This window comes from Megascapheus bottae, chromosome 12 (genome assembly GCF_031878675.1).
Source record: "Megascapheus bottae isolate mThoBot1 chromosome 12, mThoBot2.hap1, whole genome shotgun sequence".
Lineage (NCBI taxonomy): Eukaryota > Metazoa > Chordata > Mammalia > Rodentia > Geomyidae > Megascapheus > Megascapheus bottae.
In genome coordinates this window covers 26,655,335-26,675,435 of record NC_143520.1, presented here as the reverse complement: position 1 = coordinate 26,675,435, position 20,101 = coordinate 26,655,335, and the positions used below count along the sequence as shown (strand labels likewise).

The 20,101-nt window shown below is 36.4% G+C and overlaps 1 protein-coding gene across 2 annotated transcripts in view; it reads right to left on the bottom strand.

The window, feature by feature from the left end:
* Positions 1 to 2,536: 2,536 nt before the first annotated feature.
* Stam2 (signal transducing adaptor molecule 2) overlaps positions 2,537 to 20,101 on the bottom strand; it is a 45,109-nt gene continuing 27,544 nt past the window's right edge. For both annotated transcript variants that reach the window (XM_090342839.1, XM_090342838.1), the window contains exons 11-14: positions 17,683 to 17,737; positions 11,868 to 12,021; positions 6,546 to 6,703; positions 2,537 to 4,839 (exon numbers count right to left, since the gene is read on the bottom strand). In XM_090342839.1, coding sequence (XP_090198965.1) covers positions 4,611 to 4,839; positions 6,546 to 6,703; positions 11,868 to 12,021; positions 17,683 to 17,737 — 596 coding nt within the window. In that variant the 3' untranslated portion in view covers positions 2,537 to 4,610. The remainder of the gene's footprint in view (positions 4,840 to 6,545; positions 6,704 to 11,867; positions 12,022 to 17,682; positions 17,738 to 20,101) is intronic.

Below are 20,101 nucleotides of genomic sequence, written 5' to 3'. Positions count from 1 at the left end.
CTGACATAAAGAAACAAAACATTGAAGTGTAGATAAAATGACACTATGGGATTAGGAGGTGTCCTAGTTTCATCCACCCATGCAATTCCTGCCAGTGAACAACATCTTTTTCAGCACCTTTTGGGCCAACTGTAACCAATCTTATAGAAGTACCAAGTGCTCAGACTTGTTATGCACTTCTACCCATACATTCCTTAGAACAACATAACAAAAAGTGCCATAAACTTCGAGTCTTATTTAATATAACAAAAACTTTTTTTTTAAAACCAGTCCTTGGTCTTTCTAAAGACAAGCTCTCTACCACTTCAGCCACAGCACCATTTCAGCCTTTCCTGTGTATATGATACTAAGGAATCAAACCGGGGGCTTTGTGCATGCTGGGCAAACACTCTACCACTAGTCCACACTCCCAACCCCTAAAAACATATTTCTGAGTTCTTTCTGCCAAGACTCTAGGAAAGAATCTTTTCCCTCTTTCAGGTTCTGGTGGACCCAAGCAGTCTCAGTATAAACTCCACCTTCTACCTCCATCTTCATGTGGTTCACTTTATCTTAGTATTTTCTTCTCTTGTTACAAGAACACGATTGGATTCAGAACAACTCTAAAATCAGCATGATTTCTACTTAAGGTCTTAACTAATTACATTTGCAAAGACTATTACTTTCCAAATCAGGTCATATTCTGGCTTTATAGCTAGACATGAACTTGAACTTACATCAGCCACATAATTTCCCTTTTAGACCAAGTAATGTGTAAAAACCCAAAAGAACAACAAACCCCAAACCCTCTACAGTTCAAATTTAGCTTGATAAAAGAATAACTTCCCCTCTGAAAAAAAATAAATAAAAATGATGCATGGGACCATGGGGTTAGCATAAGTCTTGTCACAACAAAACTAAATGAAACAAATCAATTGAGTTCTTCTTTTTATTTGACAAAAACTGATGTGAATAGAGAAAACCTATCTTTTGATAAAAACAAATCCTAAGTCACTGCTGCTATATTATTTATGAATAATTTAAAAAATAATTTCAGCTTCTCATCATGACAGTTCAACAAATCTAGAATTGAGATGCCGTCCAATTTATGGTTTCTACTAAGAAAAGCTTTTTTTTGAAGTTATATGCTTAAGCATATATTTATTTTTAAATTTTTTAATTTTTTTGCAGTGCTGGAGACAGAACTCAGGGCCTTGCATATGCTAGCCATACGCTCTGCCACTGAGTTATATCTCCATCCAGGCCACATATTTTTAAAAGACGTTTTCAATAACTTTCAAAATTTAGAAGCTGGGCACTGGTGGCTCATGGCTGTAATCCTAGCTACCCAGGAGGCTGAGATTTGAGGATTCAAGTTCAAAACCAGCCTGAGCATGAAAGACTATGAGACTTTTATCTCCAATTAATGTTCAGAAAACTGGAAGTGGCACTATGGCTCAAGTGGCAGAGCACTAGCCTCAAGTAGAAGAGGTCAAGGACAGTGCCCTGGCCCAGAGTCAAGCCCCACCAGCAAAAAAAGTTTTTTTAGAAAATGAAATTTATAACCAATTTATGTTCAGTAAAATATATGTCAACTACTTGAAATGGTATGATATTATATCTTCAAATCTCAAATAAAAAATATAAACCCTTAGCATTTAGATAGCTTTGGAAATAAAATTACCAAATGGGAGGGTAATGCTGGTTCAAATATATTTTTCAAGCTATTTGAAAACATCATTTTATTATTTTTTTTTTCCTTGCCAGTTCTAGGGACTGAACTCAGGGGCTGAGCTGTCCTTGGGCTTTCCTCAAGGTTAGCACTCTACCACTGGAGTCATAGTACCACTTCCAGCTTTTCTATATATGTGGTACTGAGGAATCAAACCAGGCTCTTAGTGCACACTAGGCAAACACTCAACCATTAGGCCAAACTCCCAGGATTTAATATACTTTAACACCTAGTGTATTTTTCTGTAACAAAGTTATACTATAATTTTTAGAGAATTGTTTCTAGTGCACTGAAATTCCATATAAAAACTGAGTACTCACTTTAAAAATTTATGTAATAGGGCTGAGAGCTTGGCCTAGTGGTAGAGTGCTTGCCTAGCATGCACATATGTGGTACTATTCCTCGGTACCACATACATATGAAAAAAAAAGCAGCCAGAAGTGGTGCTGTGGCTCAAGTGGTAGGGTTCCGACCTTGAGAAAGCCCAAGGCAGTGCTCAGGCCCTGAGTTCATGCCCAGGACTGGAAAAAAAAAATTATGCAAGACAATAAATATGAACCCAATGTAGAAGTGAAGTTAGACTGTTCCTTTGGAACATAAACATCTAACTTTAATCATGAACATCTTAAGATAAATACAAGCCATCAAATAATAGAGAAAATAACCTTGCATTTCTTATTAATACTAAAATACCAGATCAAAACAGATATATCACTTTATACTACAACAACCTGCAACACAAAATGCTTTATAAATGGCACAAAAAAGTGATAGAGAAATCTCTACAGATATAAAGTTTCAAAGACAAATACCAACAATACACAATTTACATACACATCACATTTTATTATGCCAAAACTACATTAGTTGAACTTAATTAGATGGTCCCAATTTACTGTATGTGCAGTATTTATACTGGCTCAAAGACTGAGGACAACTTAACCATTTACAATTGACATCATAATTAAACATGAACTATTTACATGAACATTAAAATAAATTTATTAAATATAGCTTGGGTGAAAATGTAAGATTTTCCAAATATGGAAACATTATTAAGAGCAGCTTTAAATATTTTTATTTTTTTAAGAACAGAAGATCTGTTTTCAAAAAAAGTAAGGTGCCATTTTAGAAAAAAGTTTATATAGAACTGAATTCACATGGAAGAATACTGGATGAAAAACAGAACATGTTAGAGGTTAAAACTTTCTTTTCAGTTACTTGGACCTGAAATAAGAAAGAAACTAGGCCTCGAAATACTGCTTACTTTCCCTTTATATGTAGACCAAATATTATATACAGGTATTTTGTTTTGGAATAAAATTTCCTTGAAAAGAACATACTTGTAACCAAATTTGCATAAATAAATGACAAAATTTTCACAACTATCTTTAAATGGACTCTTAGTAGAAAGTTTAAGTGCTTTCTTTAAAAAACAAACATACAAACCTTGCACCCATGCAAAAAGTGTACCTTTTTAAAAAAATCAAACTATGCTCATTATTTTACCCAGTCTAAATAAGTATTTTTCTGTTTTGAGTTATGTAAAAAGTTGGTAGAATAAAGTAGTGTGCAAATTTTATAGAGAAGATTTACTACCAACCTCTATAGTATATGGAATGTAGTAATGTTATAAACTAACACACAACACATGGGCTTCAGAAAACATTGCCTTGACCATTTTCTTACCAGTCCATTGTCTTCTATCAAATCATTACCTGCTATGATTCCAAAAGTACAGAATTATTTCTGAAAGGATGGACAAGGTTTTCTTTTTCCCCCCAATAATTTGCCACAATGACAGCTTAGTAAAGATTTCTGAATCACTTCTTTAAAAAAATAATAACCATCAATAAAAGCACTTATCCATTCTTGGTTTGTATGCCATCCAGTTATTAGGGATATTTCCAGGCTCAAATTTACTTATAATCCCTCAAAAGGAAATGCAGTATCTCTGCACTAAGCTGCAGGAAAGAAAACAAATGGTCTGTATCGTCATTAGATAATGGCCAAAGTCACTTGATAATGTCATTAGTGGCAATTCTAAATACCAGGGACGTTTATACAAAAAGAAATAGTTTTCCTCAGGGACTAGAAATGTTTTGGGGGCATTCCTTAGTCCACTGTTGGCACTGTTGTTAGGACACTGCTGGCTAAAAGCTTTTTATCACACATCGGCATTTAACACAGTTTTCACTGTTGATAACATACAACATTTTTGTTCCTTCCAAACTGTAGACAATTATATACTAATTATTACTCAACCTAACACTGAGAGCAAAACTCAGGACTGCAAACACAAATGCAATTTAAAAAGCCAAAAGAAAATATGTTGGCAAGCTAAATGCTTACACAAAAAGATGCTTGCCTTTTAATAGTGTGAAGTTAACTGAAAAAATATGCAGACAAAAAAATTGAAGGTCATTAGTACTCTTAAATCCACATTTTAGGGGAAAAAATGGTCTTTCAAAATAAAAATTTTACTTTCCCATCTCATACTATTTAGTGTCCAGATTTATATAGAGATCTGAAAGGAAAACAAAGCTACCTGGAAGCATAAATATATTTCTTTTTTCTTCTTTGTAAAATTTTGGTGGTACCAACGGCCTCTTGCTTGCTATATAGGCTCTGGCTCTCTTTGCGCCATGCATGCTCCCAGCCCATGGAAGCATCTTTAAACTAACCGCCCCTTAAAGAGGCTAACTTTGAATAAACTGGACTGAAAAAAACCCAAAAACCTTTTATGGCCTTCAGAGTAAGACAGGTTTTTGTGCTTTATTTATTCATGGTCCTTTTGAGTTGAGAGGAAAACAGCTTTTTTGATATTTTCAGATTAGACCTATAAGGACTGAGTGAATACTCATATGAAGATGACTTCTAAAAAGATGCTTTTGGGTCTCTAAAGGAGAGGCTGCTGATGGTAACTTGTGGGCTGCTGTGCAACTGAGTGAGCAGGCATGGCCACTGGAAAGCCTGCTAGCTGTGGCAAAGTAGAAGCAGTGTTCTGGTAAGATGACATGTCCACAGATATCCCCATCTGCTGTGTATAAGCAGCTGTACCAGCAACTGATTGAAGACTAGAGTTCAGGCTCAGGTAAGCAGGATTGGAAACAGTGTCTTGTCCAGTGCTACAAATAAAATTTTAAAAAGAAAATCACATTTATTTACCTAGAGATCAGTCATCATGACAAGAATGCCTTCTCAGCCAGGTGCTAGTAGTATATGCTTATAATCCTAACTACTCAGGAGGCAGAGATCTGAAGATCCTGGCTTAAAGCCAGCCCAGGCAGGAAAGTCTGAGATTTTTATCTCCATTAAACTACTTTAAAAAAAAAAAAAAAAAGGCTTGAGCTGTGGCTCAAGCAGTAGAGTGCTAGCCTTGAGCAAAAAGAAGTCACAGGACTGGCACCAAAACAATAAAAATCCTTCTCTATCTTCTTTTAAAAAAGTTTATATACTCATATATTGTTTATATATGTGCTAATACATACATATGTGCTAAGAAAAGGAGTGCTCAAAATTCAACAAAATGTAGATTATAAGTGAAAATAGTTAAAAACCAAGGAGATGCTAATTTTTTCTGACTGTGGTCACCATGCCAGTTCTAAAGAAAACAGGCCCAATGTGAGGATACCTGGAGCACTTTACCATACACTCTATTTCCCACTCTTAACCTGGCAGGCTCTTCATGCTTTCCACTTCTCACTTTCAAAAAGAGAACTGTGGACTCTGCATAAGACCCTCAATCTGCCTTCAGGAAAATCCAAACAACAGTTTTCTTATTGATACTATCCACAGGCACATGGACACACGTGCAAGCACATCTATACACACGCATACACATGCTCCCTGCAAACTAATCTAAAATAGAAATTCACACCAAATGGAAGAACTTTTTTTTTGGTATCTACTAAGGCAAAGATTTTTTTTTCCTTTTTTGGGGGGGTAGGTCATGGGGCTTGAACTCGGCCTGGTCACTGTCCCTGAGCTCTTGAGCTCAAGGCTACCACCCTACCTTTGAGCCAAGCCCCACTTCCCATTTTCTAGAGGTTAATTAAAGATAAGTCTCAGGTCCTCTTGTGCCTGGGCTGGCTTTGAACCTTGATCCTCAGATCTCAGCCTCCTGAGTAGTTAGGATTACAGGCGAGAGCCACCGTGCCCGGCCAAAGATTTCTTTTACAACATTTAGTTTTAAATTATACAGAATACTGCTAGCAATGAAGGAGCATTAAGGCCAAGTACTATACAGATTTTTCCTCCTAATTCCTATTGTAGTTAACAAAATTTTATGCCTTAATTTAGCCAAGCATCAATATAACAGGCTATTTACTTTTCAGGTAAGATCTAAAATTCATACACATGCATGGTATTTAAGAACGGAAAAGGATCAATATGATAATACTATATAAGTATTTTCTGTATGGAAGTAAATAGAAGAAAAATATTTGTATTAAAAATACACTGAAAAATTCACAGCTAAATATTTACTTTTTAAGGGTCAAAGTAAGAGATTTTTTAATAATTAGGAGCTTATGCAAATAAATATGTCTGGGAGTACTTCACACAGCTAATTTTACAGCATCTCACTAATAGCACGATGGGATTAGTCCCTGAGTATACAAAGTATAATTAGCATTACTGTGTCCTAGCCTAGGGACCCAAACTGCAGGCTTAAGTCTTGGTGACCATCACACTATGGCTAGCAAAGCTAATGAGTGGATACTTCAATAACTCATTTTAAGAGTAAAATCTGGTACTATTCTTATCAAAAGAAGGGTCTACATAGTCTCATTCTGAAAATCCTTGAAAAATTCACACACCACGTCAAACTTACCTTAAATATGGAGTTGGAGCAGGATGGATTATTACTGAAGAATTTACATTTGGAGGAAGTGATCTCAGTGAACCAATATGATCTGGTCCTAGGGCATAGCTGACTTGGTGAGTGGTTTGACCCATATAGTTTCCACCATGTGAATGAACTGGATATGTCTATTAATGAAAGAGAAAAAGTTGACTCACTGCTCTCTCAGGCATTTACCTAATAGATCTATATCTAAAACTTTAAAGACTAAAGAAAGAAAATGTTAATATTCTCCGATGAGCAATCTGATTCCACCAACCTATCTACCTAAAAACAAATAGCAGAGCAGGAGAAATGTATTACTTGAACTGTGAAATGGTAATTTATCTGTACAATATCTTAATAATGACAATAATTTTTTTTTCTACAAACAGAGCACATGGGCTGGGAGCCTAGCCTAGTAGTAGAGTGCTGGCTTAGCATACACGAAGCCCTGAGTTCAGTTCCTCAGTACCACATACACAAAAAACCTGGAAGTGGTCTTGTGGCTCAAGGGTAGAGAATTAGCCTTGAGAAATCCCAAGAACAGTTCCCATGCCTTAAGTTCAAGCCCCAGGGCTTGCACAAACAAAAACACAACAAAACAAACAGAGCACTTCCAATTCTCTGTCAAATATATAAAAACTTATGCTTTGTTTGGTTGTCCCTTTATTTTGAAGTACTGGTGAAAGACAAAATAGAAAAGAGGTAGTGTATTTTTGAGTAGTGGGCTGGAAAAAAAAAATCGACACCACTCAATACTCAGTTGTATGTGAATACTTCTTTGAAGCGAAGTCCATCATTATTTCAAGATGATGATGGCCTTTACTCCCATTCCAGAATGACTCATTCAACTCCTTTCTATAGAAGGGTTGGGGGGAAAAAAGGTATGAAAGTCTCAAGGCTTCTCTTGCAACTTGCCTTTATGTCAGACAAAACAGAAGTAGTTATGGGTAAACTAGAAGATGTATCCTCTTTAAAAAAGGAGGGGGGGGAGGGGGGACTGGGAGGTTAGCAAAGACCCAGGTTCAATTCCCTGGTACCACATACACAAAAAGTCAGAAGTAGTGCTGTGGCTCAAGTGGTAGAACTCTAGGCTTGAGAAAGCCCTAGGGCAGTGCTCAGGCCCTGAGTTCAAGACCCAGGACTAGCAAAAAAAAAAACAATCCAACAAACTAAAATAAAAAAAGGCCAAAGTAGCTAAATCCTTATACATGCCAGGCTAAACATTCATAGAAACAATCATTAAGAACAGAATCTACTTATACACAACCAAGAGTGTCCATGGCCAATAGATTGTTAATTATTTTTAAGAATGACCATTCACATTAAAATTTAAGACAATAGGAATGCCAAAAGCACATTAAGTACAATCACATTACCTCTTTAGCAAACATGTAACAAACCAATAACAAGAGATTGTAGAAAGAGAACCCTAGGTAGTTTACCATTCCTGAGTGACTTTCCTAGAAACAACTAAACATATACTACACTCTTAGCTTCTAGTTGAGGTATTTTTCAAATTAAAACAGGAACTTTTGAATATCTCAAAATATTCTGATGTGTAAAGAGAATAGAGTAGATAGTGTTAGACAAAGAAACAAACAAAGTTAGCTTTTAAAAATATTAGTGGTGTGGGCCGGGAACATAGCCTAGTGGCAAAGTGCTCACCTAGCATGCATGAAGCCCTAGGTTCCTCATTACCATATATATAGTACGAGCCTTGAGCAAAAAGTGTCCAATGTTGGTGACCAAGACTGGCCAAAAAGAAAAAATAGTTGTGGAGCCAAGAGTGTAGCCTAGTATGCATGAAGCCCTGGGTTCGATTCCTTATTATCACATACCTAGAAAAAGCCAGAAGTAATACTGTGGCTCAAGTGGTAGAGCGCTAGTCTTAAGCAAAACATATCCAAGGATAGAGATAGATTATAAAACACAACTAAACACAAAAACCTGACACAGGAATAATCCCAGAAAGCCTTTTCAAGCAAAGAAGCAATCATAGTTCTATCATAAAATGTGTAGTCATTTCTATTTTGCAAACAATTCTTTGAAAACACAAGTAATACTGGATACTCTAGTAGTATTTTTGTGCCAAGAAATCCTTCCTCAATTCCTATGTAAAAAGTTCAGACATGACATATTTGATAAATGTACCTTGTCTGATGTAATAGTTACCAGGGTATCCATTCTATTTAACTAAACCATTATATTGTAGGTCATAATTAGGTCATCTAATTTATGTACCTATATTCTACCTTTTCCTTTCCATGTTTCCTTCACACATTCCTTATAAATTAACACAAATTTTCGCCTCCACGCTCATTTTGAATTTCATTGTAAATTGGCTAAAATGTGAAAGACTTCTCAGTGGCAATACTGGCATTGATTTCAGCTGTCAAGCATATAAAAGGGAATATGGAGAAAAGGTGGTGTTGAGGCTGACTTATGACACTTGCATCTCATATACCTTCATGTATCTTTATTATGCATGAATTCCTAAAAACAATTTGTCATTCATCCAAGAAAATAAAATCTATCTTTTGAGAACAAAGGAGGTTCATTAACTTATAATCATGTAAATCAAAGAAATCTTTAAAGAAATATTTGATATTCTTGTTTAACAGCACCAACCAGTACCTCATTCAGAGGTCATGATAAAGCAGGTCTGAAATCAAAAGACATGTGTTTTATGCTTACAAAAAGGAGTTTATATGTATGAAGATTTTTACTTCATATTTACAAAGGAACACAAAAAAGAATATCCTTCAAATACTTTAATGGTCTTTTCACTATCTAAAACTGAACTAAAATATATTGTCTAATAGTATCTAACTTTTCTAGTGAATATTGTTTAGCCAATACTTTTTTTTGGTGGCACTGAAGTTTTAACTCAGGGTTTTAAGCAGCTTTACCACTAATTCTTTCCTCTAATTCTTTTTGCTTTAGTTATTTTTCAGAAAGTATCTCATATTTTTTTGCTCCTAGTAAGACCTCCCATGTAACTGATGTACAGGCTTAATCCACTATGTGCATCCTAGCCAATGCTTCTTGAAACTATCAAAGAGAAATGGTTTGGAAATGGAGTGCCCCATATCTACACTACAGTACTTATTACTCTATTAACACTTCCTTGAAAAGAAATCCATCCATCACTTCAAGTCACCACTGCAATGATGAACTTCCCATCCCAGGACTTCTAGAAACAGAGGTTGAAAAATAATGGTATCTGGGTGTCAACCCTCTCTGCCACCTTTTACTGTATAGGTAGAGCACAAGGAGCTACAAGTAAACACCCTCCCACTTAACATAAATAAGTAATTTATTTTAAAAACGCTGGACACCGGGCCGGGAGTTTGGCCTACTGGTAGAGTGCTTGCCTAGCATGCACGTAGACCCGGGTTCGATTCCTCGGTACCACATACATAGAAAAAAAGCCAGAAATGGTGCTGAGGCTCCAGCGGTAGAGTTCTAACCTTGAGAAAATCCAAGGACAGTGCTCAGGCCCTGAGCTCAAGCCCATGACTGGGAAAGAAAAAAAAACAACAAACAACAAACAAACAAAACGCTGGACACCACCGGGTATGGTGGCTCACACCTGTAATCCAAGCAACTCAGGAGGCTGAGATCTGAGGATCAAAGTTCAAAGCCAACCCAGGCACAAAAGAACCTGAGACTCATGTCCAATTAAGCTGCAGAAAATGGGAAGTGAGACTTGGCTCAAGGGTAGGGTGGTAGCCTTGAGCTTAAGCACTCAGGGACAACATCCAGGCCCAGGGGTAGGGTTCAAGCCCCATGACCCACAAAAAAAAAAAAAAAAAAAAGGCTGGACACCAGTGGCTTACAACTGTAAGTAATCCTAGCTACTCAAGGAGGCTTGAAGATTGCAGTTCAAACCCAACTGGGGCAAGAAAGTCTGAGACTTTTATCTCCAATTAACCACCAAAAAGCTAGCTCAAGTGGCAGAGTGCTAGCTTTGAACAAAAAAAAGCACCCAGATTCAAGCCTCAAGAACGGTATATACATTGTTAAATACAACATTTGAAATATGATGTAAAAATCAATGTTAATAAATTCTTAAAAAAGAATAGTATATACATACATAAAAGGCTTTCATAGTTAGATCATACATAATACCTTTAAGTATCAAATATTCTTAATATTAACGCTTAGTATTCTACTTCCCTACTTAAACACAGCCAATGGTGACATGTTTTGTAAGGGTATTTTTTTGGGGGGGAGGGGGTCCTGTCAGTTGTGGGGCTTGAACTCTGGGCCTGGGCCCTGTCCCTGAGCTCTTCAGCTCAAAGCTACTGCCCTACCACTTGAGCCACAGTGCCACTTCTGGTTTTCTGGTGTTAAACTGGAGATAAGAGTCTCACACTTCCATGCCCAGGCTGACTTTGAACCTCTATCCTCAGATCTCAGTCTCCTGCGTGAGCTACCAGCACCTGGCTTTTTTTTTTTTTTTTTTTTTTTGGTGGTTCATGGGCCTTGAGTGTTGTCTCTGAGCTCTTCAGGGCTACCACCCTACACTCTGGCCTGGTTGTTGTCCCTGAGCTCTTCAGCTCCAGGCTATGGCCCAAACACTGAGCCAAGCCCCACTTCCCATTTTCTTGAGGTTAATTAGAGATAAGTCTCGGGTCCCTTTGTGCTAGGGCTGGCTTTGAACCTTGATCCTCAGAGATCTCAGCCTCCTGAGTAGCTAGGATTACAGGTGTGAGCCACCAGCTGAACTTTTTTTTTTTAAGCAGCAACCATTCATCTTAAAAACACTGACTCACAAAAAAGTTCATGGGTTGAAGATTTAGTGCCCTGATGACAGCCTTACTGAGAAGTGATTATATCCTAAGTTTGACAACTTCACCAATGGATTAATCTACTGAATAAGCTATTGCTGAAGATAGGGCCTTGTTTGTGAAAGTAGGTATTCCTTTGGAGTTATCTGGTCCTCAGAATACCTCCTCTTCCCAACAGCTGTGGTGTGGGACATGCCTTTCTGCTTCCCTCTCAGTCTCACCTCTGACCATCGACCACCCCACCATGAGCTTTAACATCTGAAACCCTGAACCAAAATAAATCTCTTTATTGTGGGGACTCCTAGGTAGTGGTGTAGGAGCCCCACTGCTTGCCACCTATGCTTCAGCACGTACACACTCAGTGATGCAAGTAGTCCGGAGCCAACACTTTATGTTTATTTTTTTCAGATATTTTGTCACAGTGAAAGAACACTAACACAACAAGCCTTATAATCTTATGCTCTTAAACATTAAAAAAAAGTAATTGTGAAAAGTATCCTCAAAAACATCTTACCTGCACTGGAACCGCAGCTGACACAGATGGGTAATGTGCCGAAGGATGAAGCTTTGAATAAACAGAGTAGACTGGGGCTTCATTCACTAACTTGTTGTATAGTTCTAGGGCTTCTAAGACTTTTACATTCAATTCCGACAGTTCTGAATGCTTCCTGATATAGAAGAAAAGATTTTCACATTTTAAGCATATTACTTAGAAATGTAAATTACTTTTTAAATTTAGCATTCTTCTATTCATATTTTAAGACATTTTTATACACAAGGCAAGGAAAGAATAGTCACAAAGGGAAACTGGAGGAGAAATTACTTAATCATTATAGCGAGACTGATAAGACTTTATAATATTATGGAAAAATCCACACCTTACAAAATGCAATCAATTCATAATTTTGGTGCAAAGAGAATTTAGTTTAATACCCTATAGGTTTCTCTTGAAAATTCAATTATAAAGAAAAGCAGCTTCACAATTTAGGTAAGGATCTAAGTCATAATTATAATTCTCAGTAAAGAAAAAGTATGCTAGGAAAAGGTCAAGAGCCACGTGAAGTACAACATTCAATATGAAGAACATACTCAAAAACAAACAAAACCACATTTTCATTTATTTCATTGTGTTTTTAATCCATGGAAGAACTAAAAAGTAATTATCCTTGAAAATGCAAGTAATACCATATATGTACAAGCCAGCTTTTATTATTGTTTGTTGACTGATAAATCTTTGATAAAGCAAATAAAGTCAGGTACTTTATTTGTACTAAAAATAAATACAAGTAAGTTGGGCATGGTGACTCATGCCTGTAATTCTAGCTACTCAGAAGGCTGAAATCTGAGAGTCTTATCTTCAATTAACCACCAAAAAATCAGAAGTGGCTCTGTGGCTCAAGGGGTAGGGCAGTAGCCTTGAGCTGAAGAGCTCAGGGACAGTGCCCAGGCCTAGAGTTCAAGCCCCACAACCAACAACAACAACAAAAATAATAATAAGTAACTACAAGCAAACATTTTCATGTTTGTCCATCCTTCCAAACAAAGTCAGGTACTTTACTTGTAATAATAATAAATATATGTAAACATTTTTACATTTGCCCATTCTTCTGATTGGTAAAATTTTGTCTGTTACCCAGGAGTGATAAACTGACAAATTTAAAAACTTAAATGATCACTTTCTTCCTGGCTTAAGCACCCACAAGCCTGATTATTAAATGTAGTTCACACAGGTTAAGAAACAGAGGCAGGAAAACAGATACAGGGTTACTGTAAGTAAATGACCAAAACTGAGTCATTTTGAAATTTATCGTCTGTTCTCTATCAGAATCTGTTGTCATATCTAAACCTAACAACAACAGCAACAACAAAAAGTGATCATATAAATTAGCTTAACCTCCATGTTCAAAAATAGCAGCGACAACTACAGAAATTAAGCATATATGTTAACAAATGTGTAACTAATAACTAGCCATAAAAAATTTGGCCTACATAATACACATGCTGATGAAACACCAAGAGAGCACAATAGAAAGCCACAATTACTGTGTTTGAATCCATCTTTAAGGATCTGGGACAAAAGCCCAAAAGCATTAACAATATTTTACTGAATGGCACTGTAAAAAAAAAATGGCCTTAGAAAAATTGGATGCTGATAATTCTAGCTTTCCAGAAAGCTGAAATACAGAAGATCACAATTCAAAAACAGTCTGGGTAGAAAGATCCATAAGACTCCACCTCCAAAATATTTAGCAAAATGCTGGGTAGGAGATATGAATCTAGTGTTAAGAACACCAAGATGAGCAAGCAAGCAAGCCAAGCACACTCAAAACCCTGAGTTTACATTCTGGTACTGGCAAAGAGCAAACTTATAAAAGCACGATTCTCTTCCTCCAAAAGAGACTGTAATCTATTAGGAAGATAAAGAACATGAAAACAGCAAATGACATTATGTATAATGGAATGCAAAATCCTATGAAATAGGCTGAAAAGAGAAGAATTTAAAGGCAATTAATTTGACGAGCATCAGGCTGAAAAGGCTGCATGCTGAGGCTGGGACTTAGGACAGGTAAGCCAAGCTCACAATTAAAGACTATGTCTGGTCATTAGCATAGTGTGAATAAAGGCAAGCCAAAGGAATAAGCAATGTCCACAGAGGAGAAAATTTAAGGAGCAGATCAGATTACAATAGACTAGAACATGTAATTATCTCCAGCAGACTGCTCATCAATAAATCTGCTTGCACTTTTTGTATTTAACCTACATGTTATTACATATAATTGCTTAGTGTGATCAATGTTCCAAAATTTTATTCTCTATTATGATACGTATGAAATGTACCACTTATTTTCTGACAATAGTATTTCTCAGTATATGGAATAAGGAAACTGGTAATCCATTCAAAGGAAAATGTATTTACTCTCTCCATATATAATATTAATATTTATGTTGTACTCTGAGTTCCCAGCAGGCATGAACAGTGATGAACCTCTTTGAATATGAAGCATTTTCTAGTACAGGAGCTACTTCTGCCACCAGTGGCCACAGAACAAGAGAATGACAGCTGACCTTTCCACAAACTGAAAATGAGGAAAGTGGTTAACAATTATGCTCCTATTCAAAAAAATTAACTCTTACCACTAATTGTTACTGAGTTTTACTGTTCTAAGAACCTTTTTCTTGAATAATGTTTTCATTAACAAAACTGAATTACAAAGTCCCTACTTTTTTGTCACATATATTAGGACATCATTCCATATGAATAGCTAATTCACCAATGACACTCATTTCTACTGTAGAATTTCTACTGTGTGGATGCACACGTTCACCCTGAAAGACGTTTTTGCTCTTTCCAAGTTTCTTGTCATGAATAGCACTGTGATGGGCACCTTAATAGCTAAAATTTTGTCCATCAGGATAGGCTTGTAATTGTTACAATTAAAGGAAATAATTTCTAGGACCAAGGAAGTTTAAACTTATACCAGCCTCACTATAATAATTGCAATCATTTTCCATAATACTGTAATAATATTCTCTAGTTTGATAATTAACATCCCTTCAATAAAATAAAATAAATGGGTGAATACATATTTAATGCTTCCTCTAAAATACATATGAACTACCACTGTTGTTGCTGTAGGGAATTGCTTTTCATTTTTGCAAAACAAGAATTTATGTAAAAACCATTCAATGGAATAATGACAATTTCTAATGGCCTGAAAGACTCCTGCAAAAGCACTTCACTTTCCTGGTAAAGGCAGAAAGTAGTTCATTTTTTCTTATGTTGTTATGTTGTTTACAGAATTATATGGTGACGATTAGTAAGGGCTCTCCCTCGTCTTTCATCCAGTATGACTTTGCCCTCTCATGCCAGACATAAAGCACTGAGGATTGAGAGGACACAGAACCAAGTTACAAGCTTAGACCTCTCTCTAAGAGCCTATCCTCAAGTGTTGCTGCTATTTCTAAAGAACTAACTAGGTAAGATAGCAAAATTCAAAGAGAAACAGCTGGGTGGCAGTGGCTCACACCTATAATAGCTACTCAGGATGCTGGGATCTAAGGATCACAGTTCAAAGCCAGCTCAGGAAAGAAAGTCCATAAGTCTCTTATCTCCAAATAAGCACCAAAAAAGCTGTAGTTCAACAGGTAGAGCACTAACCTTGAGCAAAAAAGGGGAGAAATAAAGGAGAAAGGATGAGGAGAAATGCAAAAGATAGAGGAGGGAGAAATGCACTGGATTTCTTCCTAACTTAGGAAAACTTCCCTTGAGGCTGTCATCAACATCACTACTCATTGCATTACAAGACAAATGCTTGCTTAGGATGAAGCTCTCTGATTTCACATTGTCCTTTGGCTTTATTTTTCATTACTCAATATCCCCTCAATTCCAGTCTATGACTGGCATGCAAAAGGAAAAGTCATCAATTCTACTCATACTGTAATACTGACATCAGAAAAAAATTGCTACCAAAATAAAGAAATACCATCTACACCAAGAATGATACATACTCATAATTTAGCTATCAGAAGAGAAGAAAGGAAGATTGAGGTTTAATGCTAAACCAGTGAGACACCATCTCAAAAAGACGTTAGATATGAGGGTACATGCCTATTAACTCCAGCTACTCCAAAGGTAAAGGTAAGAGAGTCAAAGTCCAAAATCTGTCCAGACATAAGAGTAAGACACTATCTGGAAAACGCTAAAAATGAAAGAATTTCAGGTATGGAACAGGTGATAACGAGTACCTTCTTGAATTTAATACTTAGTACCAAAGACAGCAGACAGCAAAAACAAAAACAATGTTATGAGCGCACAAGAAGTTGGGAAACTGAAAAATATTCAACAGTTTCACAAAAATTTTCATTAGTACTAAATCTGTAAAAAAGAAAAAAAACAACCACTATGGATATGGTATTGGAAATATAAACAAAACTAGATAGACATAAAAACTTATGACTCTATATACATAATGTTTTATTTCATAAATTAATATGTATCTATGATATACAAATCCTTAGCCTAATTATGATTATGTTCTAAAACGTAAGTACCAGAGATTGTATATAGAGATTCCCTTCTTGAACACTTGTTTGTTAAACATGTCATTTGAAATATGATGCAAAAATCAGTGTTAATAAATTCTTTAATAATAAAAAAAAAACCAAATGCTGGCAGAACTGGTTAAGCACCCATAGAAAACTAAAGTTGGATCCTTATATGTCACCCTGAATCAGAATTGATTCTAAATGGATCAAAGATCTTGAGGTAAAAGCAGATACCATAAAAACTCTACAGGAAGGAATAGGAGATATAGTAAGATTCCTTGGCATTGGTCAAAACTTTCTTATTGAGATTCCCCCTCATTCCAGTTAGAATGGCCATTATCAAGAAATCTAATAGCAACAGATGCTGGTGGGGATGTGGCCAGAAAAGAATGCTATTACACTGTTGGTGGGAGTGTAAACTCATTCAACCACTCTGGAAAGCAGTATGGCAGTTCCTCAAAAGACTCAACATAGAGCTCCCCTAAGACCCAGCAATCCTACTCCTTGGCATTTACCCACATGTTCAGAAACAAGGGCATACAAAACTTGCTAGCACAATGATGTTCTTCCCTGCAGCATTATTTACCATAGCTAAGACATAGAATCAACAGGATACCCTCAGTAGATGATTGGATCAAGAAGATGTGGTACTTATACACAATGTAATTCTATGCTGACATTGCTCCATTAGTAAAGAAATGGAAAGACTTGGAAAAAATCATATTAAGTGAAGTAAGCCCGATGCAAAGAAACATAGGCTCCATAGTTTCCCTCATTTATAATAATTATTACACATCTAGACTCTCCTAGCAAAAGATCACAATAGCTCAAAAACTATGTACATATGTTTATATTGGATGAGACTAAACAAAATGAACTCTAGGATATGGAAACAAGAGGTTTATCTTTTGTGACTGTTCTTAATATACTATGTGCAGTTATTTCTCTGTTTTTTTCTCCATATGGTTAATCTCATGTGGTTACTGTATCTGAGTTTGTTACATGGTATACTATATATCAGTTTATTTGTTTATTTGAAGTAGGGAAGGGAAGGGAGGAAAACAGGATGATTAGGAAGGGGGAGGGGGAGGGAAAGAGGGACAAAAACATGAGAAGGGCTATCAAGGTTCGAGAAGTAATGTACCCATTACCTGACAAATGTAACTGTAATCACCCTACACATTACACTGACAATAAAATAAAATTTAAAAAAAAAACAAAAACAAAAACAAGTAAACCCCAAAACACTAAATATTTGCTTTTTTGCATAAAAAAAATCTTACCTATCAATCTCTTCAAGTTTTTCATCTATTATTGGACCCATCTGTTCGCAGATATCTGTAAATACAAAAATACTTTTAAATCTAGAAACTTAACCAAGTTTAAGCTAATTTCAGTAACATTTAATAAGAGAGTATCAATATCCAACAGCAAGCACAATATAGTAGAAATTAAGTTTATGCTAGTGATCATAAAAGATGGACTTTTAATATGATTTAGCACCATTCTACTATATTATTACAGTAAGATAACTAAAGAAAAGGTCACAGTCAAAAGAAAAATCTCATGGCCTTAGAGCTATTAACTAAGTTTACTGACTGACATCTGGAGATATACTAGCTCTGAAACATATCTAGAAAACTATCACTAGTAAAGACAAGCATAAGCATCAGTGTATAAGACAGGCAGCCATTTGTTGGTTACATATAAACATTTTTAATTATTTTCAAATTTAAATATTTTACATATTTATTTCTTAATAAAAAAAATACAACAAGGGGCCGGGAGTTTGGCCTAGTGGTAGAGTGCTTGCCTAGCATGCACGAAGACCCGAGTTCGATTCCTCGGTACCACATACATAGACAAAAGCCAGAAGTGGTGCTGTGGCTCAAGTGGTAGAGCCCTAGCCTTGAGAAAATCCAGGGACAGTGCTCAGGCCCTGAGCCCAAGCCCAGGACTGGCAAAAAAAAAAAAAAAAAAATACAACAAATATCACAATATTCTATATTCCAAAAGCAGACTTTCTTTAACAAAAAGATGCAAAATTTAGGCTGGGCGTTTAGCCTAGTGGTAGAGTGCTTGCCTAGCATGCACGAAGACCTGGGTTCGATTCCTCGGTACCACATACATAGAAAAAAGCTGGAACTGGTGCTAAGGCTCAAGTGGAAGAGCTCTTGCCTTGAGAAAGTCCAAGGACATTGCTCAGGCCCTGAGCTCAAGCCCAGGACTGGCAGAAAAAAAAAAAAGAAAAAAAAAAAAAGAAAGAGAAAAAGAAAGAAAGAAAAAACAAAGAATGCAAAATTTATCCACTCACTACCATTTTCTTTCAAAGGACTATTAAAAAGCATAAAAATATTGGTTTTGCTTCAAAGCTCTTAAGAGACTAAAAACACATCATCATGCATCAATCAATATTAATCATGTATAATGTAGAGCTTTAAAGTCATAGTAGAAGATAGAAACAAGCCAGACGCAGAGGCTCATGCCTGTAATCCTATCTACTCAGGAGATTGAGATCTGAGGATCGTAGTTCAATGCCAGCCCCAACACTCAAGACTCATCTCCAATTAACCACTAGAAAACCGGAAGCAGCGCTGTGGCTTAAGGGGTAGGGCGGTAGCCTTGAGTTCAAGCCTCATGACTGACCAAAAAAAAAAAAAAAAGAAAGACTAAGAAACAGCATGTGAATTTAAATTTAGTATGCTGTTATTTCCAATTATGTCCTTCATTTTGGTTAGACTGAAGATTTCCTCAGCCTATGTCATTAGTGGGCTAAAGGAATACAGACTACCCTTTCTGAAAAGGCTATGTGAATGGGTTCTTAGAGCTCATGCCTATAATCCTAGCAATGAGATTTTTCAGAACTGAGGATTCTGATTAGAAGCCAACCTAGGCAGGATGGTCTGTGATACTGTTATCTCCAATTAAACATCAAAAAGCTGGAAGTTGAGGTGTGGCTCAGTGGTAAGATTGCTAACCTTGAACGAGAAGCTCAGAGATATTGCCCCGACCCAAGTTCAAGTCCCAAGATTGGCATCAAAAAGCAAAACACAATAACCAAAGAAACGATATAAGAAAACCTGTGACTTCTATCAAAATATGTAGTTAAAAAGTTCCAGTTTTGGCAAGCTGGCTATCAGTTAAGGAAAAAAGGAATTGCTTTGGATAAGGAAGTTTTTGTTGTTGTTTGTTTTGTTCAAGGCTAGCCCACTACCACTGGAGCCACAGCACCACTTCTGGCTTTTTCTGTGGTACTGAGGATCTGAACCCAGGGCTTCGTGCATACTAGGCAAGCACTCTACCACTGGGATAAGAAAGTTTTTGAAATGTAAGATTTTGTCTTAAACTGGTTTCTCTTCCAAGATGAAATTAAGACACCTTAGACTATTCAATAAATAGCAGAGAGTACAGGTATATTTTGAGATTACTTGTGTATTGTTAATCTTATTTCACCCTTTGTAAAAATTTTATCCTATTCAAACTAGCTATTGTGAACCTGAGCTCAACCAATCTGAGCAAAGGGGCAGGGCCTGCTGCATTACAGATAAATAGGGGAGCAGCTTGCTACTCTTTATGTTTGCTTGCCAGATTGTAGTTTGATGGCACACCTTCTGCAGAAGTGAATTAGTAAGTTTTACCTTGCTGAGACAATGTTTTAGTGCCCCTCCCTCTCCCCCCCCCCCTCTCTCTCTCTCTCTCTCT